The sequence below is a fragment of the Cupressus sempervirens genome, chromosome 8, assembly GCF_028749045.1.
Source record: "Cupressus sempervirens isolate cs-2001-9-10 chromosome 8, ASM2874904v1, whole genome shotgun sequence".
NCBI classification, from domain to species: domain Eukaryota; kingdom Viridiplantae; phylum Streptophyta; class Pinopsida; order Cupressales; family Cupressaceae; genus Cupressus; species Cupressus sempervirens.
This window is the reverse complement of record NC_143125.1, coordinates 464,448,729-464,468,549: the sequence shown is the minus strand read 5'-3', so window position 1 is coordinate 464,468,549 and position 19,821 is coordinate 464,448,729. Positions and strand designations below refer to the sequence as shown.

Here is a 19,821-nt window from a genome sequence, read left to right as displayed (position 1 = left end):
CTACTTTTTGGCTAGGCTTTATGCTTATTATCAACCTCTGAACTTATACTTTTTTGGCTGGGCTTCCATGCTTATTATCAGCCTTATATGTTTTAACTATTGGGTTTCAGGATCCCTGTAAAACCTATTTATCTAATAAAAAATGATTCAATCTACATCTAAGCGCAAATTCTAAACTTGTGCATGAACAAATTGGCATTATTTTCTTGCATTGCTAAAATATTAATTATAATGAACAACCTGATTTATTTATAGGAGAGGAGTGGAGAAAAATGTGGAGAAAGAAAGGGAAACCCTTAACTACCGTTCACATCCTAGTTGTTATGTGTTAGTTAGAATTCAATTATGAAAACTAAGAGAACTATCTCATCAAGAGTGAGAGTGTCATATTTGATAATATCAAGACTAAATCATTTCATGTAAAATTATTATCACTTAACTTTAATAGTGTATATTTTACCAGTTGGCTATGCCAAGATCACCTGATATTATTTTCATGATAACCATCACTTAAGAATCTATACTGTTAAAGTTTATTAAGTATTTATTATACAAGGGAAGGAGTCGATGGTCATTGCAATAGACCTGCTATTTTTCATAGTTATTATTGTTTCACTTAGTTATCTTCATATGAAAATAATATTAAACATTCAAAGAGACTTCTAGAACTATACACTAGATTAAACATTAATATCATTTATAATCAATATCCTAACTAATTCATAATGATAATAATTGACCATCAAAATATTGTCAAAATAAGAGGCCACTACAAAGGTAAACAATATTTATTGTATTAATTATGTCATGAAAAATAACCAACATTCAAATATTTCCCATGGATTATGTCCAAGCATAATAGTTAGGGGGTAATTATGTTCAAGGTTATCAATTTTTATTATGTTTTAAGTTACTAAGAAGATATTCATATACACTTAGGAAACTATCACTCAATATGCCCACATAGATGCATAGAACATCCACGATGACCCTATACTGAAGAGTCCCTAAGATGCATTAAGAATGATCTAGCATCAGAATTTTATGCCTTGTAACTTGGAGCTCATGTGATGCATCATCATATCGTCAAGTGATAGAAGACCACATGCCTATAATAATTTCTCTCCATTCTAGGAGATTTGAACTTGTTTGAATTTGGCAAGGAGATCTTACTCTATGCCTAAAGTCGTAGTGATGTTCAGTTAAAAGTCACACGATTTTGTATCTTTCAAACTTTTCATCCTAAGACCAAACTGTCTTATTTGTTAGATTTAATTAGTTGGGTGAACCCTAGTTACAACCCCATATTTACCATAAGTTAAATATTTAGTCTTACCCTAATGATATGATTCCATGGTTGTACATGCCCCTCCTAATATCTCATGTCAAGCACCTCTCCATGAGGTGGTTCAGTCCTTGTAGAAGCCCATGCTATATCATCCACCTTGAACATGTAGTCATATACATTAGTATCATTTAGGGGAATGAGGCACAATTTCTTGGGATAAGTGCACAAAGTTGTGGTACCAAAAAGGGGGTATAAGATGCCACTTTTTTTTTAAATGAGCAAATTTATGAACTACGGTGAGAATTTGAGGATAGTTACACTTAAAATTTCAAGATATGACTAAAGAAAAAGTTGTAGTCCTCTAAATCTAGTTTCTTAAAAACTAATTTGTTTCTGAAATGGTGGAGTTTAAGGCCCTAAAAAAAGGGGAACATAGAAAGTGGTACTACTTTTTCAATATTTAAACATAACATAGTGCAAAATGTGGTCCCCATAGAATCCTTTTTTGTTGGAAATTCTTTGATCGCTCTATTCATAAGTTAGCTCACATCATATAGTTTATCTCATATTTTTTGGGTAATTTTTTGTGTACACACACACGCATATAGATTTTTATATAGATATATATGAATATTAGAAGTGTACACATCCCAGAAATGTAAAATATCTATGTGCTCCCCTTAAAAATCATTGAAAACTAATAATAAATCAAAAATTGTTTTCTTTAAAGTTTTTAGAATGGAGTCTAGATTCTAAAATAATAAATTTTTGTAAAATTAATGGATGAAGGAGCTACAATCTAACTCCCAAATAGTACATGTTAGTTTTAGAGAGAAAATGGACATACATTATCCAAATAAATTATAGTTGAAAATCTTAAATAGTCTAAATTCAAAATAAATTATATGGTACGTAGCTAACACAGAGATCTACAATATCATGTAACTTGATTTTATTGGTATTCAAGCACGGTGAAACTTGATGGAGAGCACACAAGAAAAAATCATCATTTTTTGGTATGCTTGCTGGAAATCACATTTAAGACCAGTTTGAAATGACCAAACCTATGGGTTGGATCTCTAATGCAAATACAAGCCTTAGGTTTTGTGAATTTGAATGCATTATAAAGCACATACGTGCTATAATGTGTGTGCACTATGTAAACAATAGTCTGATGTGCTACCGAGGACACTTACATAGCCAAAAGAGAGTGAAGCAGGTAGACAAGGTGATAAGAAGAAAGAGGTAGAAAATGAATAGTATAAAGAGGCATAGAGAGAGGATATGATGGAGAGAGGGAGAGAGGAGGGGAGATATGATCGATAGAAGGAGGAGAAGGAGAGAGAGAGAGAGAGAGAGAGAGAGAGTAAGGGATCAGATGCATAGAAAGGGGTAGTAAGCTCGCTCAGGGATAGGATGGAGAGAAAGAAAGAATGGGATAGGAAGAGAGGGGCTTAAATAGGATGGAGAGAGAGTAAGAGAGAATGGGATAGAAGAGAGAGAGGGTTAGATAGGAAAGATAGTGTTTTTCAATATACCTATCATGATATTTCAGAACTCAAAACATGAAGGAAGCTAATAAGCTAATAGATTTCTTGCTTAACCATTGAAATGGACCCTTAGTTTGAATTTTAGGGAAAACCTCAATATCTGTTTTTAATGAAAGATAACATTTGGTTTAGAATTTAATTAGTATTTAAATTAATGAACATATTATCATCCTAATTAATTTTATTATAATCTTATAAAAATATCATATATTTCATTACAAAGTTGTAGTTCTAAATGAATTCTTTTAGTTTTAGACTAGAATGGCACACGTTATTACTTTGCACCAACCTTGTCATCCTATTGAGTAAGAGTTGCAGTGATTTTATCTTGTCTCTAGATATATGTACGTAACATAAAATATATAGATAACTTAATATTGACCAACATGGGTACCTTTGAAATGACCTCCTTGATATATCAAATTCTTATTTACCATCTTAATCTATTTTAAATATTAAATCCTTTCTAATGTGAGAGTGGTACTGTGTAATATGCACATCTAAAACTTGTTATGAATTATTATTCTTTAACATTAAATACATTCTCTTTTTATGCTACAAAGTAAAATATTAAGAAAAACTTGAACCATTTTAACTTACTAAAAGACAATATGGTTTTCTAGATTCAAAGAAAGTCCAAAAAAAGGGAACTCGTGAGACACCTTGAATTGATAAAAATGATGTTCTTTATTTAAATTTAGTTAAGGCACATCATGATATTTTAAAATGGTATTATTTTTTCAATGTTGTCGTTGTTTCCTAGAATAAATTATATTTTCTATATAGGAAAGAGTGATCCATTTTATGTTTATCTTCTATGACTAAAATTTATTTACAACTTGAGAAGTTATCTAGGATTAAAAACTAATAAGATCTTATACTACATCCATAACAGGTAGAGTAGTGTTTCTTAAAAGACTCAATGTAACTCTCTAGAATCTTGCAAAGATAATCTCTCCATTCATTTTTTCACTAGCCCTAAGTTGGAAATGCAAGTTGAGTATCAAACAATATATATTAACTTTGAAATAATAGATTTAATAAGGTTAGGCCTCATTGATGCAGTCATAGATGAAGGATTAAAATAAGTTATTTGACCATATAACGTAATGAGACAATAGACAATCCAAAATTGATATAAATTATATTAATTCTTCATCATAGACGAATTTCAATATGCTATAATGGGCTAAGGAATTTTGGAACATTTTTCAGGATTTAGATATTTAATTATAAATATACAATTTACATAATTTGAATGATATTCCAATACAATGCTTAAACTTGACTCATGACTCAAATATTTAATTTCAATTCTTTCAAATTATTGTAAGTAATGTTTATATGGTATTCCATAGCCTTGGGAATGATTATGATCAATGGCGATGCAAACATTTATGGCTTTTCAATGTGTACTTAGCTAAATGTGCAAAATAATATTTGAGAATGAATGTGGTATAGATGGATCAATGAATCTCAATTTATATCATATCATAAGTTATCCTAGGTAGTATACCTTTTACTAATTCCTTTCTTACTAAACGCTATATGAAGTTGACAAATTCTTGAAGAACAAAACTATTTAGTATTCTATCTACCTAGCAATAGGTAAGAAATTTGTGTATTCCTCTATACTGGTTTTTTTTTTTTTTTTTTTTGAAACAAAATCTTGTATATTGATGGATCAAAGTAGTGCACATGTCCCTCATCCAAATTGTGTGATCAACAAATGTTGTGAAATGGAGTTAGATTTGCGATATTTAACTAAATATTGATTGGAAAGTAAATAAAAATTTGCAAACAACGAAGTAAGATATTTTTCATGAGTTAAGATTGTTGATACACTCTAAGACACTCTTTCATAGTTCATTATCTCTACATCTCTATTTTTTCTTTAAAGACAAGCTTGATTGTGTGTTGCATTGTATCCTTTCAATTCTTTATAATCATTAACCACAATGTGGTCATATGAAATGTAGATGCTAATTAGTCATGTTAGATTTTCCTCTTAGTATATAACTTGGTTTCATAATTTTTCTTGAGTCCTATCTATTTCCTTGATCTTTTTTACATCTTATCTTTCTTCTCTAGAATAATCATATTTAACAAACCTTATCTTTCTTCTCTAAAATAATCATATTTAACATACCTTCTAGAATTATTTTTAACATATTTGATCACCATGCATTTCTTAATTCTATGACTTATTCCATACTTATCGGCATATTGTTAGATACATCGAGTAATCTTTTCATCATTTTGAAATACTATCTAATTAGATTCATTGGCTCTGAGTTGAATGATTAGCTTGACGACATTCTTTTCTTTCTAAGGAAATATTTCATTGAACCTAATAAGGCATTCTTATCTGCGATATTTTATTTTTGTTTCTAGAAATAATCGATGAATAAAAGAAATCTACTATATTTTGGGTCTGATAATCATATGATTTATATCAAATCCAACATAGATTTGTAGAATCTCTATACTAATTTTTTCAATATTGGCAAGCCTTCTACATGTATATTTTTACCCTTTTTATGATGTAAATATATTTGCTGAACATCTCATTCATATGTCATCTTTAAACTAAACTGCATTTACACAAGCTAAATGCTTGAGGACTGTGGCAAAGGTTGTAGAGCCTGCATTTACCCCCCATCAATTGGAATTTCTTGAACGTTTCTGAAGCCTTTGAAACAAATATTTTATAGGGAATATCTTGCAACTAGGGCATTCTATAAACTCATATTGTTGTGAGGGCGGTATTATGTTGACCAGTTCACATCTCCCTACTTCTACGTTCTGCATACGTTTACCAAGGCAACTGCAACTAGTGGATTTGACAAAATTCCAAAGTTTGAGCCTTTTGCCAAAGATTGAGGAATCTAGATTGAGACCTGCAAAGAAAAATTTCTAGTAAGATTTCAAACGCTTTTCCTCAAATCCTCTTCCTAGGTATTCTGCAAGCAAGGCATTCCATACAAAGACAATTCTATGAAGCAGTCTATCAAACAATTCGCATCACCTTCCACATTGTGCAAACAACGCAGTTCTCTCACACAAACAGTTCTTTCTCCTCTACAAGGCATCTTTTCACAATAGAAGGAAATAGTTATGAGAGCGAATGAGGGAGAGAAGAGCAACATCTGGCGAAGCAATATTTTGCACAGTGGTAACTTAACCCGTGAGCCAGTGGGCAGGAATGGTAAGTGAGTTTAAATTTTGAATTTGTTCTCATTCAACAAACGCCTCTGTTAACGGTGAACGTAAAGACTGAGATGAGTCACAACCGGGCCAACGCTAGCCATCGAAGCTATCAAAGCTTCGAGTCTGCCGGTTAATCCCGACCTGAACGGAGTACTAGACAACAATCAAATCTGAACTACAGTGATGTAAGTACGGTGGAACAAGTCACAATGGTTGTATGGCATGGCATGAGCGGATGGGGCATACCCAGGCAGTCGATCCTCCTGCCTGGGTAGCCATTGCCATGTCTTTGAAGTATCAATCAAATAATCATATATTTTTTCATCGATCCCATATATTATTATTTTTCATTGATCCCATAAATTTTCCCGTGATTTAAGCTTTTGGGTTTTTTTACAGGTGGCAAAGGAAATGAAGGCTTGGTCGGTATTTTAAAGGTTCTTTTAAAATATGTCTTCATTCTCAATCAATTGTTTTTGTGCATTATGGCCAAAGTGATTTGTGATGTTGAATTGAAACAAAATTTCAAAGGCCTAGGATAAATTGCTAATATCTTTGCAGGATATAATCTAATTTGTAAAAGAACATTTCTCATAATCACTCTATTTGAGAAGTTCATGCAAAGGGGATTTTAATTTTTTTTTTCCCTAGTGTAGCAAATGCGATGAGGATCTCCAACCGTTGATTTTCAACTGCCAGAAGACAGATTTAACATGGCCTATTTATCGTATTTCATACTAGTCGCGAGGTTTTTGCTCCCATGGAATGCCTGCATATAAGGCATAGATTATTTCAGCTACAATCACCTAAGCTAGCTAGAAGAACAAATATTTAAAGTAGGCAATACTGTAGTGCCTCTTGTGTTTACAATCTGTACCTTGTCTATTTTGATTCGAGAGATACTTGATACTCTTATTGTTATTTGTATTTTGAGTTGACCTGAGGGTCAGATGATATACTTTGATTCAGTACCATAGATGCTTTACTGCTATGTTGTTTAGTTTATCATATTTGCATGTAGATACCATTTTGAGATGACAATAGATCTATAATGATATTTGGTTATATGGTTTTTTTGGGCATATTTGTTGATTATGTTATGAGTTGGATTTTATGCTATGGCTATTTACTTCATTCATGTATCTTTATGCTTTCTGCGAATGTGAGTGGTGTAAATAAATTAATTAGTTCTTTAATGCATTAATTGCTTCGGCTATTACATTATATGCAATTGCACTTGATTGTGTGTTTTAGTGTGCAGGAATTATATCCCCGGCGGTGGCATGTGGAGTTAGTGATTCAGTTGTTCATATTTTACCAATGTCGTCCCTATATGGTTGACGTATCCTTATTTTAATTGTTTTAAATTAAAACCTTTCGGTGATTAGTAAATCCGAACTCATCTGCATTATGTGATTAGACCAGTGAGCATGTCTGTGCATTTAGAAGTTCGCTTTGTCGCGAAAGTATTAGAGTGATTTTCTGTGATTTTGGATTTTCGAGTTTTAAATCTTTTCGGATTTAATTTCTAGCAGCTTTGCCTTAGGTGAATTCTCGTTATGGAGAATAACCTGTTTTCGTTTGGGTTGATTCGAAGTCTAGCTACTCTAGTTGGCTATTTTCCCTAATTGACTATTCACTTGAAAAGTGAATAAGTATTAAAAAGTGATTTTATTATTGACTTCCAACTTTTTGAAATAGAAAATTTGAGAGCTTTTTAAGAATCCTCTTCTGAAGGATTCGAATTCTATTTGTTCTAGGAGCTGTGAGCGTGGGTTTTTTCGCGAGGTCAGTCTTGTTGGATTCGGCTCGGGGAGTTCTTTCTTTGCCGTCATTTTCAACAGTTTCGGTGGGATATTTATTTTATTCTGCAGGTTTCAGTTTCGGCCCCTTTTGTTGTGAAGTAGGGCCTTCCCATTTTGTCATTTTTGCTCCGTTTAAGCTTTTGTTTCTTGTAGCAGAATGTTAGGAGGTTGAGAACCAGTGTTCCCCTCCGTTGTTGTTTGCTAGTTCTACCTGGTTGATTAGGTACAAACGTTTTCCTTGTTTTCGAGATGGGGGTTTGGGGTTTTGAGCTGTTATGCTGGCCATTTTTGCATATGATGTCCAAACTCATTTATTAGTGGATTTTTGGGGTTTTTGTACCCAAAGGTCAAAAGGGTTTAAATTTCAAAAAAAATTCAGTTTTGGGGTTTTTACCTCATTTTGTGTGCCACCCTATTCTCTCAGGTTTTCTCGGCACAATGTGGATCGTGGACCTGAATGATCCATTCGGATATCAATCAAACCACTATTGCACTTTTATGTTGCATTGGGATGCGTGTTGCATCCGTCCTCCTGAGTTTGTTTTCAGTTGAATGACTTTCTGTTTGTATTCTCATCCAGTCCTTGTGTTATGATCTTCGTGATGGTAGTGCGCCACACACCAATACGTGCACGTACACTTGTTGGGTGACTTGCAAGTCCCAATCTTCGTGGTACTTCCAGAAGTTATGATCATTGGGGTTGGGTTGGGAATTTGCATGCCTACGGGCTCTCATCATTGGATGAGCATGGGTAAGGTAGGGTAGCATATGGAGGGGGCTTCTATCTCACACTCTGGTGTCATGATGCCATAGCATTGGCAGAGGAAGTTTTAAGTAAGTGATAACTAAATCAATACTAGGTGGTAATAAAATTTAAGATAATAAAACAATGCTTCAGTGTGAAAGCCTTCCGTTGGGAACTTGAGTCCGCACAAATCCGAGCTTGGGCTTGTCGATGCCAAGCGACTCTCCATGATGTCAGCCCCTACTTAGTAGCCCATTGAGGTGTGTGACCAGGAAGTTTATGCATTGTCTATGTTGTGGATTCAGTCATCATACTGCCTGGTGTGTGTGTTAGCTATGGATGTTTGCTTTGCGTATGTTTGTTGGTTGGATCATTATCTCCATTAGCACAGTAGGTGTGGATCTATGGGTGCCACATGGTTGGGAGGCGTAGCTACCTTCACCACTGCTAGGGAGCGGTATATAGAGACGGTCTATTGTTCTAGCACGACCGTTGCTAGATGTTTTCACTTGGTACTTCAAGTTTCGAAGTATGCTTTCTTATGATTTATGCTTTCATTGGGATGCTTGTATATCATGTTTAGATGATGTTATATTTGACGCATTTCCTTATTATGATGATTAGCATGTGATAGGTGATGTTATCTACTTGTAGGATTATCTTATGCTTTACTTCTAGCATGTTAGATTTCCTTATGCTTGTTATAACATGTGTTAGTAGTGATGTCCTTATTACGATAGTACCGACGATCTGGTCAGTGGCTTGGGATGTTTCGCACGAGGGATGGCTAGGGCCCACGATGGTCTTATGATGCTATTGACGGTTGGGAGGAACCGCGTATTTAGTTAGTTTGTACTGCTCATTGCGATGTTATTTCTGTTTACTGCAATGTTGCTTTCAGTACTTTGCGATGTTTCCCTTTTATCCTTTTCCTTTGCTGTATGATTAGATGGTTAGATGTTATTTCCAGCTTTTTGTCTTTCAGATGTGGTTCGAGTGTTCTTGCCTCGAAATGTGGATCCGGTACTCCCTGGTGTGGAAGAACTTTGTTTCTTAGTTTCCTTAGTTTTTTTTATGCTTTTTGTTCTTGCGTGTTGATTTGGGATCTCGAGCGAGGTTGCACTTTCTTGTGCGAGGATGCAAGTCTTCGCTCAACATGTTGGGTTTCTTTGTGTGGCTCAGCACTTTCTCGCGCGAAACCCTACACCAGTTCTAGGGTGTCTTGGTTGTACGGCCAAACACTTCCTCGCACCCTTGAGCACTTCTTTGTGCGAAAAGGCACTTCTTCATGCGGCATGATGTACTTCTTCACGTGGAATTCTAGCAGGGAATGTTCTCGCAGAAAAAACAAGGGCTATCTAGCTTGTTGGAGAAAAGTTCGGAAGTTGGTTTTGGATACCCTTTTAGGTTTTACACCTTCCTAGTTCAAAACAGATTTCCTATGGGGTTTAAAATATATTTAATTTTTTATACTTAAAATATATTTTAATATATGCGACGAGTCTTTTGAGATAGGTTCCAGACCTCTATGGGCTAAGATAAAGATTCTAGGAAATTTTAGAGCTCCAGAAATTCAAACTTAGCCAAATTTCAAGGCTTCAGGATTTCGAACTTAGCCAATTTTCAGGAGCCAACATTTGTCTTTCAGCTCGATCGATCTCTTATGTTTTCTTGTTTATGTTTTAGTCAGTGGTGACGCTTGGAGATCTTTGGTGGTTGGTTGTTGGTTAGTCTTCCATTGCGATCGTTATGATCCACATATGATGGTTGGCTTGTGCTTTCGTACTTGTTCAAAATATATATATCTTGCTTGTATTTCACCCTTGTTTCCAAGGATCTCCGGGCAGGGCATTACAAATATGGTGTTGTGCCTGTAGTTTCTGATAATTTTTGTTGCACTTGTTCAAAGGTTTCTCAAAACCATGCAACAATTATTGTAATAATCGAAACTATGGCAAGAAAAAAAATACGAAACCCAAGCACAACAAAACAATGAAACAGACAAAAACATGTTAGTCTGCAACTATTTGTGCATTCTACTTGCGAAAATCAAAAGTTGAAGAACCAAGAAAGGGCTTTATGGCATTCGAAGGCATACCCAAGAAAATTGCTCAGAAAAAATCCACCTACACACTCAAAGCACATGAAAATTAAACCAAAAAAAATAGACAACAAATTAAGGGTTGAAGAAAGTGAAACTATTAGAAATGCCAATGCTAGTTGGTCCCTTTCCTTGTGTTGTCAGAGTGCAGAGAAATAATCGAATACAAATGTAGAGAATTAGTTAAAAACAAATAAAGAGATTTTTGGGTAGGTGAAAGATGGAGATAAAGGCGATCATTTATGAGCGTTCAATTAATTCCGAACAACTAAACACAAATGTAGAAATCTAATTGGGACAGATATGCACTAGGTATGTCGGCACCAATTTATTAAAATTAGATATGTACTGGGTATGTCGGCGCCAATTTATTGAAATAATTTTCACTTAATTTCTGTTTGGAAAAAATAATTTTCTCCTTGCCTAAATTGAGTGCAACCAATGAAATGTGAAATAAATACTATTTTAAATATTTGAAAAATGACTTATTGAAAATAAACATTAAATATGTTTAAGAAATGAAAAAATACTTTGATCTCATTGGTAAGATTAATAAGACTAATAACACCTACATGAATGCATAAATATTCCTGCCATAGGCAGGAACTAACCAGGAATAAAAAAGTCACTTGACCAAGAGGTGGTGGTTTTTCAACTTACTAGTAACACATTGTTTGGCGTTTCGACCCCCTCGTGTGCGTCATCAAGATGATCTAAGCACCAAAAAAAATAAAGCATATGTATTTTCTTTAGTGGAGAAACAAGTCATTTAATGATAATAATGTCTAAGATATTAGAATTTCTAGATTTAATCGTATAGAAGATTTTATGATCAAATTACACACAATCTAAAAAAAAAATTGACAGTAAATAATATCAAGATATTATAATTTTTAATCATATGCAAGATTTTAACATCAAATTCACACAATCCAAAAAAGGTGACAGAAGACATCAAAAAAATTGGATCTTGCACACAATTTGATCCAATAATTCAATATCTCGAAAATTAAAATAATGAAAACACAATTCCTTATTATGGTGTAGGTATACCTGCCACACGGTAGAAAGCGATCTCCATAAGAGAAGAAATCGCTTCAGAATCCTCCTTTCGGTACTCGGCAAAGCATTCGAACTCGGATGCCGCTCGCAGGGTTTTTAACAGAAAAGTGGGTGGGTTGCTGTCAATGAAAGCTCGGGTGAAAATAAATGGCAACACAGCTTTCTGCAATTTCTCCACTCCATGAGTTACAGCAAGATCCAAAACTCCATGAACATCTCTGATCACATTCCTTTCAAGAGAATACTCACATATAGCCGTCAAAATTGGCAGATCATACTTATGAGAAGCCCTGTAAAGTGCAACCCCATGACATTCCAAGCTTCTTTGCTTTACCTTAACCGTATACAAAAAATCAATTAATGGATGCAATTCTGTAGATGTCATATCTGAAATTCTCACTTTTCCGCTCATAGACTCGGACATTCCTGCCCTCAACATTGTCTTGAAAACACTGGACTTCCCTGCCTGCCAGAAGTCACATTTAAATATAACATCTTATAGAATAATTAAAATTTGGGGTTTGTAAATGGCGAGGGTTTCTAACATACCAGAACGGCCTTATGAGCCCTCACAGTTCCTCCATCGCTTCCTTCCAATGTGAAATCCGCGAAAGGTTCACGAAATATATCTTTGTCCCAATTTTGCAGGAAATCACGGTAAGGGAGAAGTTTCTGAGCGCTGTCAGATTCGTCACTCTTAATTAATTGTGCGGCATTAACATTTGTCGCCGGGTGGACTTTCTGAGGCAAGCCAAATTTGTCGGCAACGGCTAAAGGGTAAACTATTTTGTTTACCCAGCCGCTAGCCCTAGCCTGTACCCTGCGGCGTACCCTGCCCTCCCGTCAGTGAAACGTCTGATTGAGTCTGACCGTGATCTCCATCTGCGACCCTGCACGTCACCTCCCGCGATTCAGAAGATCCTATGATACGCGTTTGCCAACTACTTACAACTTATCTCATAAATGGTGGGCGTTGCCAACTTGGCAATTTATTTCAACACAGATCGGATCTCTGCAATGGCTGCAAGACACACCAAAGTTTGACGCCATGAAATAAATGACACACCCACTTTCTCCAAAAATAAGCGGGAAGCTTCTACGTTTTCACAGCAAAATAAGCATATAGCTTAATTCAATCCCAAAAACATTGATACGTTTGTTCTTCTTCAATTTGTAACCTTCGCTTGGATCTTTTGTAATTAGCAGCTGTGACTGGCGAACCATCTGCCTCCCCACTCTTCCCCAGGCAAAAGGTATGTAAGTACTCCTCTGCTACTTAGTTTTCCTTAGATTTTCTATTTTGTTTACATTTTTAAAGAAAAATGAATGCCGAAATCTTTTGTAATTGCATAGGATTTCCAAAACTCTCCACCCTCAAATCTCTCACCATCATAATAGTCTTGTCTCTCCCTGCTATTGTTTGTTTTGTCTGGTTCATTTGTGCGTGCTTAAATCAATAAACAGTGTACACACATTTAAAGGCAAGGTCCTGAGCATAGATGGCCATTTGTGAAACTATCCTCCAACAACTACAGCTATAATATCTCCAGTGAGTTTCAGTATTCCCACAATGACAATAGTAATACTTTCAATGAAATGAGGTTTCTGACTGTAATGCACCTACTCTATCTTGGCTTGGAAATTTCAGAAAATCACCTTCACTTCCCCATTCTTATTACGAATTATGATATTTGATATTTGATATTTCCTTTGGGTTTATAGGATTTGATAGAATTAATAAATATCTTATTAAATTTATGGGATAGTTGTCCTTATCAATATCATTACTATGTTTGATATGATATTTGCTTGAATAAGAAAATTTGATGATACTTCCCCCAATTTAATAATTGCAATATGTAACTTCAATAGTTTTACAATATGTAACCTCAATAGTTTTACATATATAATTGCTACCGAATTTCTAATTGTTTCTAATTATTATTAAATTTATAGTTGTTTCTCATTACTATTAAATGTCTTATTGTTTCTGGTTAATACTAGATTTCCAATTTTTTCTAATTATTATTAAGTTTCTAAGTTGAAGAAAATTTCATTTTTGTTCAACAACGAGAGTTGATTTATACTTTTCTAAATCATATAATTAATAAAGGAGAAATTAAATCATCTATATTTCTAAATTATGGCAATTTAAGAAAAGAATAAGAAGGAATATTATAAATTAGATATGGAATATTATAAATTAAATGATAGAACAAAATTTGTGTTGATCAAGACTTTCTCTTCCATGTCAGATTTGTCAGTTAATTGATTAGAATTGGTGCATACAATTAACATTGAAGACAACAAAAAAGAAGCTTTCAATTTATCTAAAATATAAATTTTACTTGTCCAATAATTACTATTGTGATGACACTTATTAAATGCACTCTAATTCTACCAAATACAATTACAATTCATTTTATTTGATGTTTTATATAAATATTATATTTTTGAAAGCTATATGACAATTTTTTAACTTTTCAATTTTTATATATTATTTTTCTAAAAAATTAACAGTTACAAATGGTTTTCATATTAAACATTGATGTTTATTATAAATATTATATTTTTCATATTAAACATTGATGTTTATTATAAATATTATATTTTTTAAAGTTATATGACAATTTTTATATATTATTTTTCTAAAAAAATTAACAATTACAAATGTTTTTCATATTAAATATTGATGTTTTATATAAATATTATATTTTTAAAAGCTATATGACAATTTTTTAACTTTTCAATTTTTATATATTATTTTTCCAAAAAATTAACAATTACAAATGGTTTTCATATTAAACATTGTAAATACTTATGTTTAAAATGAAAAAAAAAAGTAAAATTATTCACTGCTATTTTTTTTTGTATTAAGTATAGGAAGTTCAAATTAAACAAAAAATTTGCAAAGTATCAGAAAATCAAAGGACAAGCCTCACAATGAAATAGAGGAAATACAAACAACCCGAGAAAAGGGAAAGAGAAGGAGGAGTTAATGGAGCACGTCTTCAAACATATCCATCCATGTTATCCAACCCATTGAGCCTTCCATCCATACCATGTTCTTCTGATCTTGAATTTGTTTCAGCATGTAGCTCATTTTGCCAGTGAAGTTATGGGGAGTCCTCTTAACCTCCTTGCTGATGAACTTAATAGTTTGATTAAAAATGTGAATAGTATCCAAATGTTGCCTCCATAAGTGCCCATTCTTTACCTCATTAGCAAAGAACAAATCATGACCATCTTTAAGAAGCCCTTTAAACTTTGACTTGTTGGATTTCATGGTAATTTGGACCTGCAAAAAAATTTTAACATAAGTGAAACTTCGGAAAGACTCAGTAAGCAACCTGGGTATATTTTGAACCCTTTCTTCATTTCTGCACTTCCATATTTGCCACAAAATGTTAGCTGAGAGAATCTCCCAAAACATGTTAACATCTTTTTTTGCATTAGAAATAAAACCAGTAATAATTTCAAAAATATTAAAGGTAGAGGGAATAGTTATACCAAACATTAACCAAACCTCTTTAGCAAAACTGCAATCAAATAAAATATGTCTTCCTGTTTCTGGGACTCTGCAAATGCTGCAATAATCAGTATCAGAAAAAGAGCTTCTAGTAGGAAGCTTACTAAGAATAAGCAACCATTTAAAACATTTAATTTTTGGATCAATAGAACTTTTCCAGAGATAATCAAAATGTTTCTTCCAGGCGGGAATGTCCAGATCAGTATACCAAATGTTATTAATATGACTAATAATATCTTCATTTTGATTGATAACTTTGTAAATATCCTTAGCTTTGAGTTTGGAAATGGTGATACCACCAGGCCATTTAATTTTCAGATAACTATTAGAGTCAACATGACATAAAGTAGGGATATCCTTACTAGCCTTAACAATCATATTATAAGTCTTTTTATGAAAATCGGGAAGGTTAAATTTATTCTTTAACTCTTCCCACTGGATAAGGGTGTCCTTTTCAAAGATATCAACGAATTGTTTGATCCCGTAGTTGGCCCATATTTTGGCAAAGCAGCCTTGGGTAAGAGCAAGGGGTTTATTGCCCAACTTGAGGTTCCACCAAATGGACCTTTCACCATGGAGGGTCTTACTATCAAAGAAATCCTTATTATTGATGAAATGCCTAACATGGTTCCAAGCTTTCCAAATGGACTTAAACACAACAGAGCCTTGAACTATGATAGGAAAATCACCACAAATGAGGTCAGCAAGGGGAAGGTCCTTCCAGAATTTAGCCTTTTTTGGATAACCTCTCCCGATATTATTACGAATCAAGACTTTCCAGGGATCCTCTCCCTCCAAAGCATGAAAGATCCATTTAGAGGCCAAAGCAAGACCACTTAGCTTAAGGTCCTTAAGGCCCAGGCCCCCAAGGAGCTTGCCGGCATGGCACCAACTCCACTTGACAGAGTGAGTCTTTTTATTCCCTTTACCATCAGACCAAAGATAATTTCTTATGGCTTTTTGAATCTCCAACACTTGGTAATCATTAAACATCCAGGCAGAGGCATAGTATATGTTGTAAGAAGAGAGGATTTTCTGACACACTTGAATTCTACCCGCAAGAGACAAAGATCTATTATGCCATTTGTTAAGTTTGTTATGGATCTTATCCTTGATCCAACTCCACATCTCCTTTAAGGAGGGCTCAATGGAGAAGGGGATACCGAGATATTTAACAAGTTTGGATGGGCCACCCCATTGGAAACCAAATTTTTGAAACCAATCAGGAGGTTTGCTATCCCATCCAAGACAAATAGATTTAGAATGGGATATCCGAGCTCCAGATATTTTACAAAAGAAGTTAAGTTTTTTGATCATGGCTTCAAAATTTGACTCAGAGGCTTCATAAAACAGAGAAGTGTCATCAGCAAACTGGCAATTAATAATATCCTTACCATTAGGAAGGGTGATACTTTTAACTGCAGGGGATACAGTGTTGTCCCTAAGAATATAGAAAAGAGCATCAGAGGCAATAACAAAAAGGGCTGGGGCAAGAGGGCAGCCTTGCCTAATTGATCTTCCCAAAGGGAAGGGGGCAGACAAGGATCCATTAACATCGACCTGAGCATGAGCATCTTTGAGGAGCATTTTAATAATGTCACAGAAGAAAGAGGGGAACGGAAAAGCATCAAGCATCATATTGATGAAATTCCATTCAGCTCTGTCATAGGCCTTTTCAAAGTCCAGTAAGAACATAGAAGCATTTTGATTAGTGTGCTTAGCCCAATCAAGAGCCTCCCAACTAGTGAGCAGGTTCTCTAAGATAAATCTACCTTTAACAAAGCCAGTTTGGGAAGGGCAGATGAACTTGGGGAGAATGTTTTCGAGCCTACGAGCCATAACCTTAGCAAGGATTTTATATGAGAAATTTAACAGAGTTATGGGTCGCCAATTTTTAATAAGGGACTTATCACCCTCCTTGGGGATGAGTTTGATAATCCCAGAATGAATGTCTCTACCCAAAGTTCCAGTGTCTATGGCTTCATTGTATATATCAAGAAGAACTTTACAAATCCATTTGCTATTAGTTTTATAGAATTCCATAGGCAGACCGTCAGGACCAGGGGCTTTATCATTACTAAAAGAGTTAATGGATTGCTCAATTTCCTCAAGAGTTAAAGGCTGCTCAAGAAAGGAAGCATCAATATCCGATATTGTTTTGGGAATAAGATCTCTACATTGGTCTCTAAGATCCTTAGCATCCTGAGAATCCTCGGAGGTGAATAGATCCTCATAAAACTGAGCAAACTCATTCTTAATAGTATCCAAATCCATACTTATCTGGTTGTTAATCAACAACTTATCAATAGTCTCTTTAGCCTGCTTTTGTTTAATAAGATTGAAGAAAAATTTACTACCTCTGTCTCCAAATTGAAGCCAATGAGCTCTTGATCGAACTCTAGCTCCCATAGCTTTATAATGTTGATGCTTCCTAAGAGCATTTTTAGCATGAGCGAGTTGATGACAAAGGTAAGGATCATCAGAGTTATTCTGAATAGCCATCTCAGCATTATAAAGGTTGTTATTCAGCCAAGACTCTTTAAACCTAAAGTCCTTGGCTTTCTTTTGACCAACAGTTCTGAGTAACTTCTGCCAAGCAGTAATATCCAAATTCCATCTATCAATGTGAGATAAGGAGGGATAATGAGACTCATTGATAAGTCTTATTATGGAAATAGCAGTAAGGATGTCTTCATCTTCCAGAAGACTAGTGTTGAGGATGAACTTATGGTTGCCATGATTATTGCAGATCGAGGAAGGTCCGAAGCTATGGTTAGAATGATTGCTGGAGATAGGGGAGCAACCGAAAACAACTGATATAGCTATAGGGTGGTGATCTGAAAGGGTGGTGGGGGAGACAAGCACCAAGTTATTATTCTTATCCGGAATCACAGAAAAGAAATTGCTATTAAGGTAGAATCTATCCAGCCTAGAATAGATTCTAAACTAACCCTTCTGAAAATTACACCAAGTGAACCAGAGCCCAGGGTTACTATTTTTATTTCCCCTTAACGGATCAAAAAGAGATTTAGCAATTTTAAAATTATTCCAGGTAAGTCTTTCCTGTTCTTTCCAGGAAAAGGGAAGACCTCCCATTTTATCTTCTTGATTTTTTATCATATTAAAGTCACCTCCAAACATCCAAGGAATATCAGGAAGCAAGCTGAGCCAAGACCAAAACATACTCCTTTCAGTATAGTCATTGGCAGCATAAACAGAACATATACCAAACTCCATATCATTATAATTAAAGATCAACCAAATAGCTCTGTTACATGGAGAGAACCCAAAGCACTTAATTCGAGGTCCCCATTTAGGGCTAAGTAAGACCGCCACTCCTCCTCTTCCCTGTGGGTGATTAGTGGAGAATTTGATAGCATCTTTCCAAATAAAATTTAGATTGGATTCAAGATTGAATCCAGTAGTTTTAATTTCTTGCAGCATAATCATATCAATGTTATTTTGAGAACTGATAAAATCTTTAATCACAGACTTTCTATCAAGACATTCAAGTCCTCTAATATTCCATGAAACACAATTCATTGAGATGGGATTCTAGAGTTAGACGCTACAGCACCCACAATGTCCTCCATAGGAGAGACAACACTAGAGTCTGTTTGGTTCTGTTTCTTATTGTTCTTGTTCTTGTTTTTAGATCCTGGAGGTCTTCCTTTCCTCTTAGCAATGAGGATATCCTCACTATCAGACAAAGAAGGGGAAGAAGCCTCTAGCTCCGAAGATTGGTTATTAGCAGCACATGGGATTGCTAGAATAACTTCAACAATGAAATCATCTGGGATCTCATGAAACTTTTTGCTGGGGGGTTTTGGTCCTGATGATAAGACTTTGGTAGGGGCCTTTGAAGCGGAGGAGGAAGGGACAAAAGGATTAGCAGCATCTTTAGGAGTCAAGCTAACCACTAGAGGAGGGGGGACAAAAGACAAATTTGGGGCCGAATTAATTTTATTCGATCGATTTTTCCTTTTTTTGGTAACAGTTTGAAAACCATCCGAATCAACGATGCTAGTAAAAGACACATTTTGAGAGGACGGAGTCAGAAGAGAAGAAGGGAAAGACTACGAGGGGGTGAGTTGGGAAGGCAGAGGATTAATTTTAACAGAGGAAGGGGGAATCAGTTGGGTTGAGATAGGGGGATTTAAGGGGTTGGTATTTTTTTGAGTTTTGTTTCTGATAATCGGGCACTCTTTTCTAAGATGCCCCTCCCTTCTGCATAAAAAACAAGCGTTCAACCCTCCCAAGGTTTCAATAGGACATGAAACTTCTTCATTGGCTATAGTAATATTAAGCTGGTTAGGTAAATCCTGACCAGGCTTCAAAGCAATAAGAACCCTAGCATCTAAATGGGGGACTAGCCGAACCGAATCATCCATACGCAAAAATTTTCCAAGGGGTTCAACAAGTTGAGGAATAAATTGCCACAAAAAGGGGGGAATATGCTTAATGAGGATCCATCTGGGGGCCGAGAGAGCAACCACCTCATCAAGGTTAGCTTCAGAATTCCTGGCCAGAG

General features: G+C 34.9%; 1 protein-coding gene across 4 annotated transcripts in view; it reads right to left on the bottom strand.

Annotated features, from left to right (window-relative positions):
* Positions 1-19,821, bottom strand: part of LOC149543245 (uncharacterized) — a 245,324-nt gene that overhangs the window by 206,914 nt on the left and 18,589 nt on the right. For 2 of the 4 annotated variants that reach the window (XM_089798096.1, XM_089798095.1), the window contains exons 4-6: positions 12,311-12,523; positions 11,753-12,227; positions 11,360-11,412 (exon numbers count right to left, since the gene is read on the bottom strand). In XM_089798096.1, coding sequence (XP_089654222.1) covers positions 11,360-11,412; positions 11,753-12,227; positions 12,311-12,523 — 741 coding nt within the window. The remainder of the gene's footprint in view (positions 1-11,359; positions 11,413-11,752; positions 12,228-12,310; positions 12,524-19,821) is intronic. The other 2 variants (XR_016355608.1, XM_089798094.1) reach the window with 1 other exon arrangement.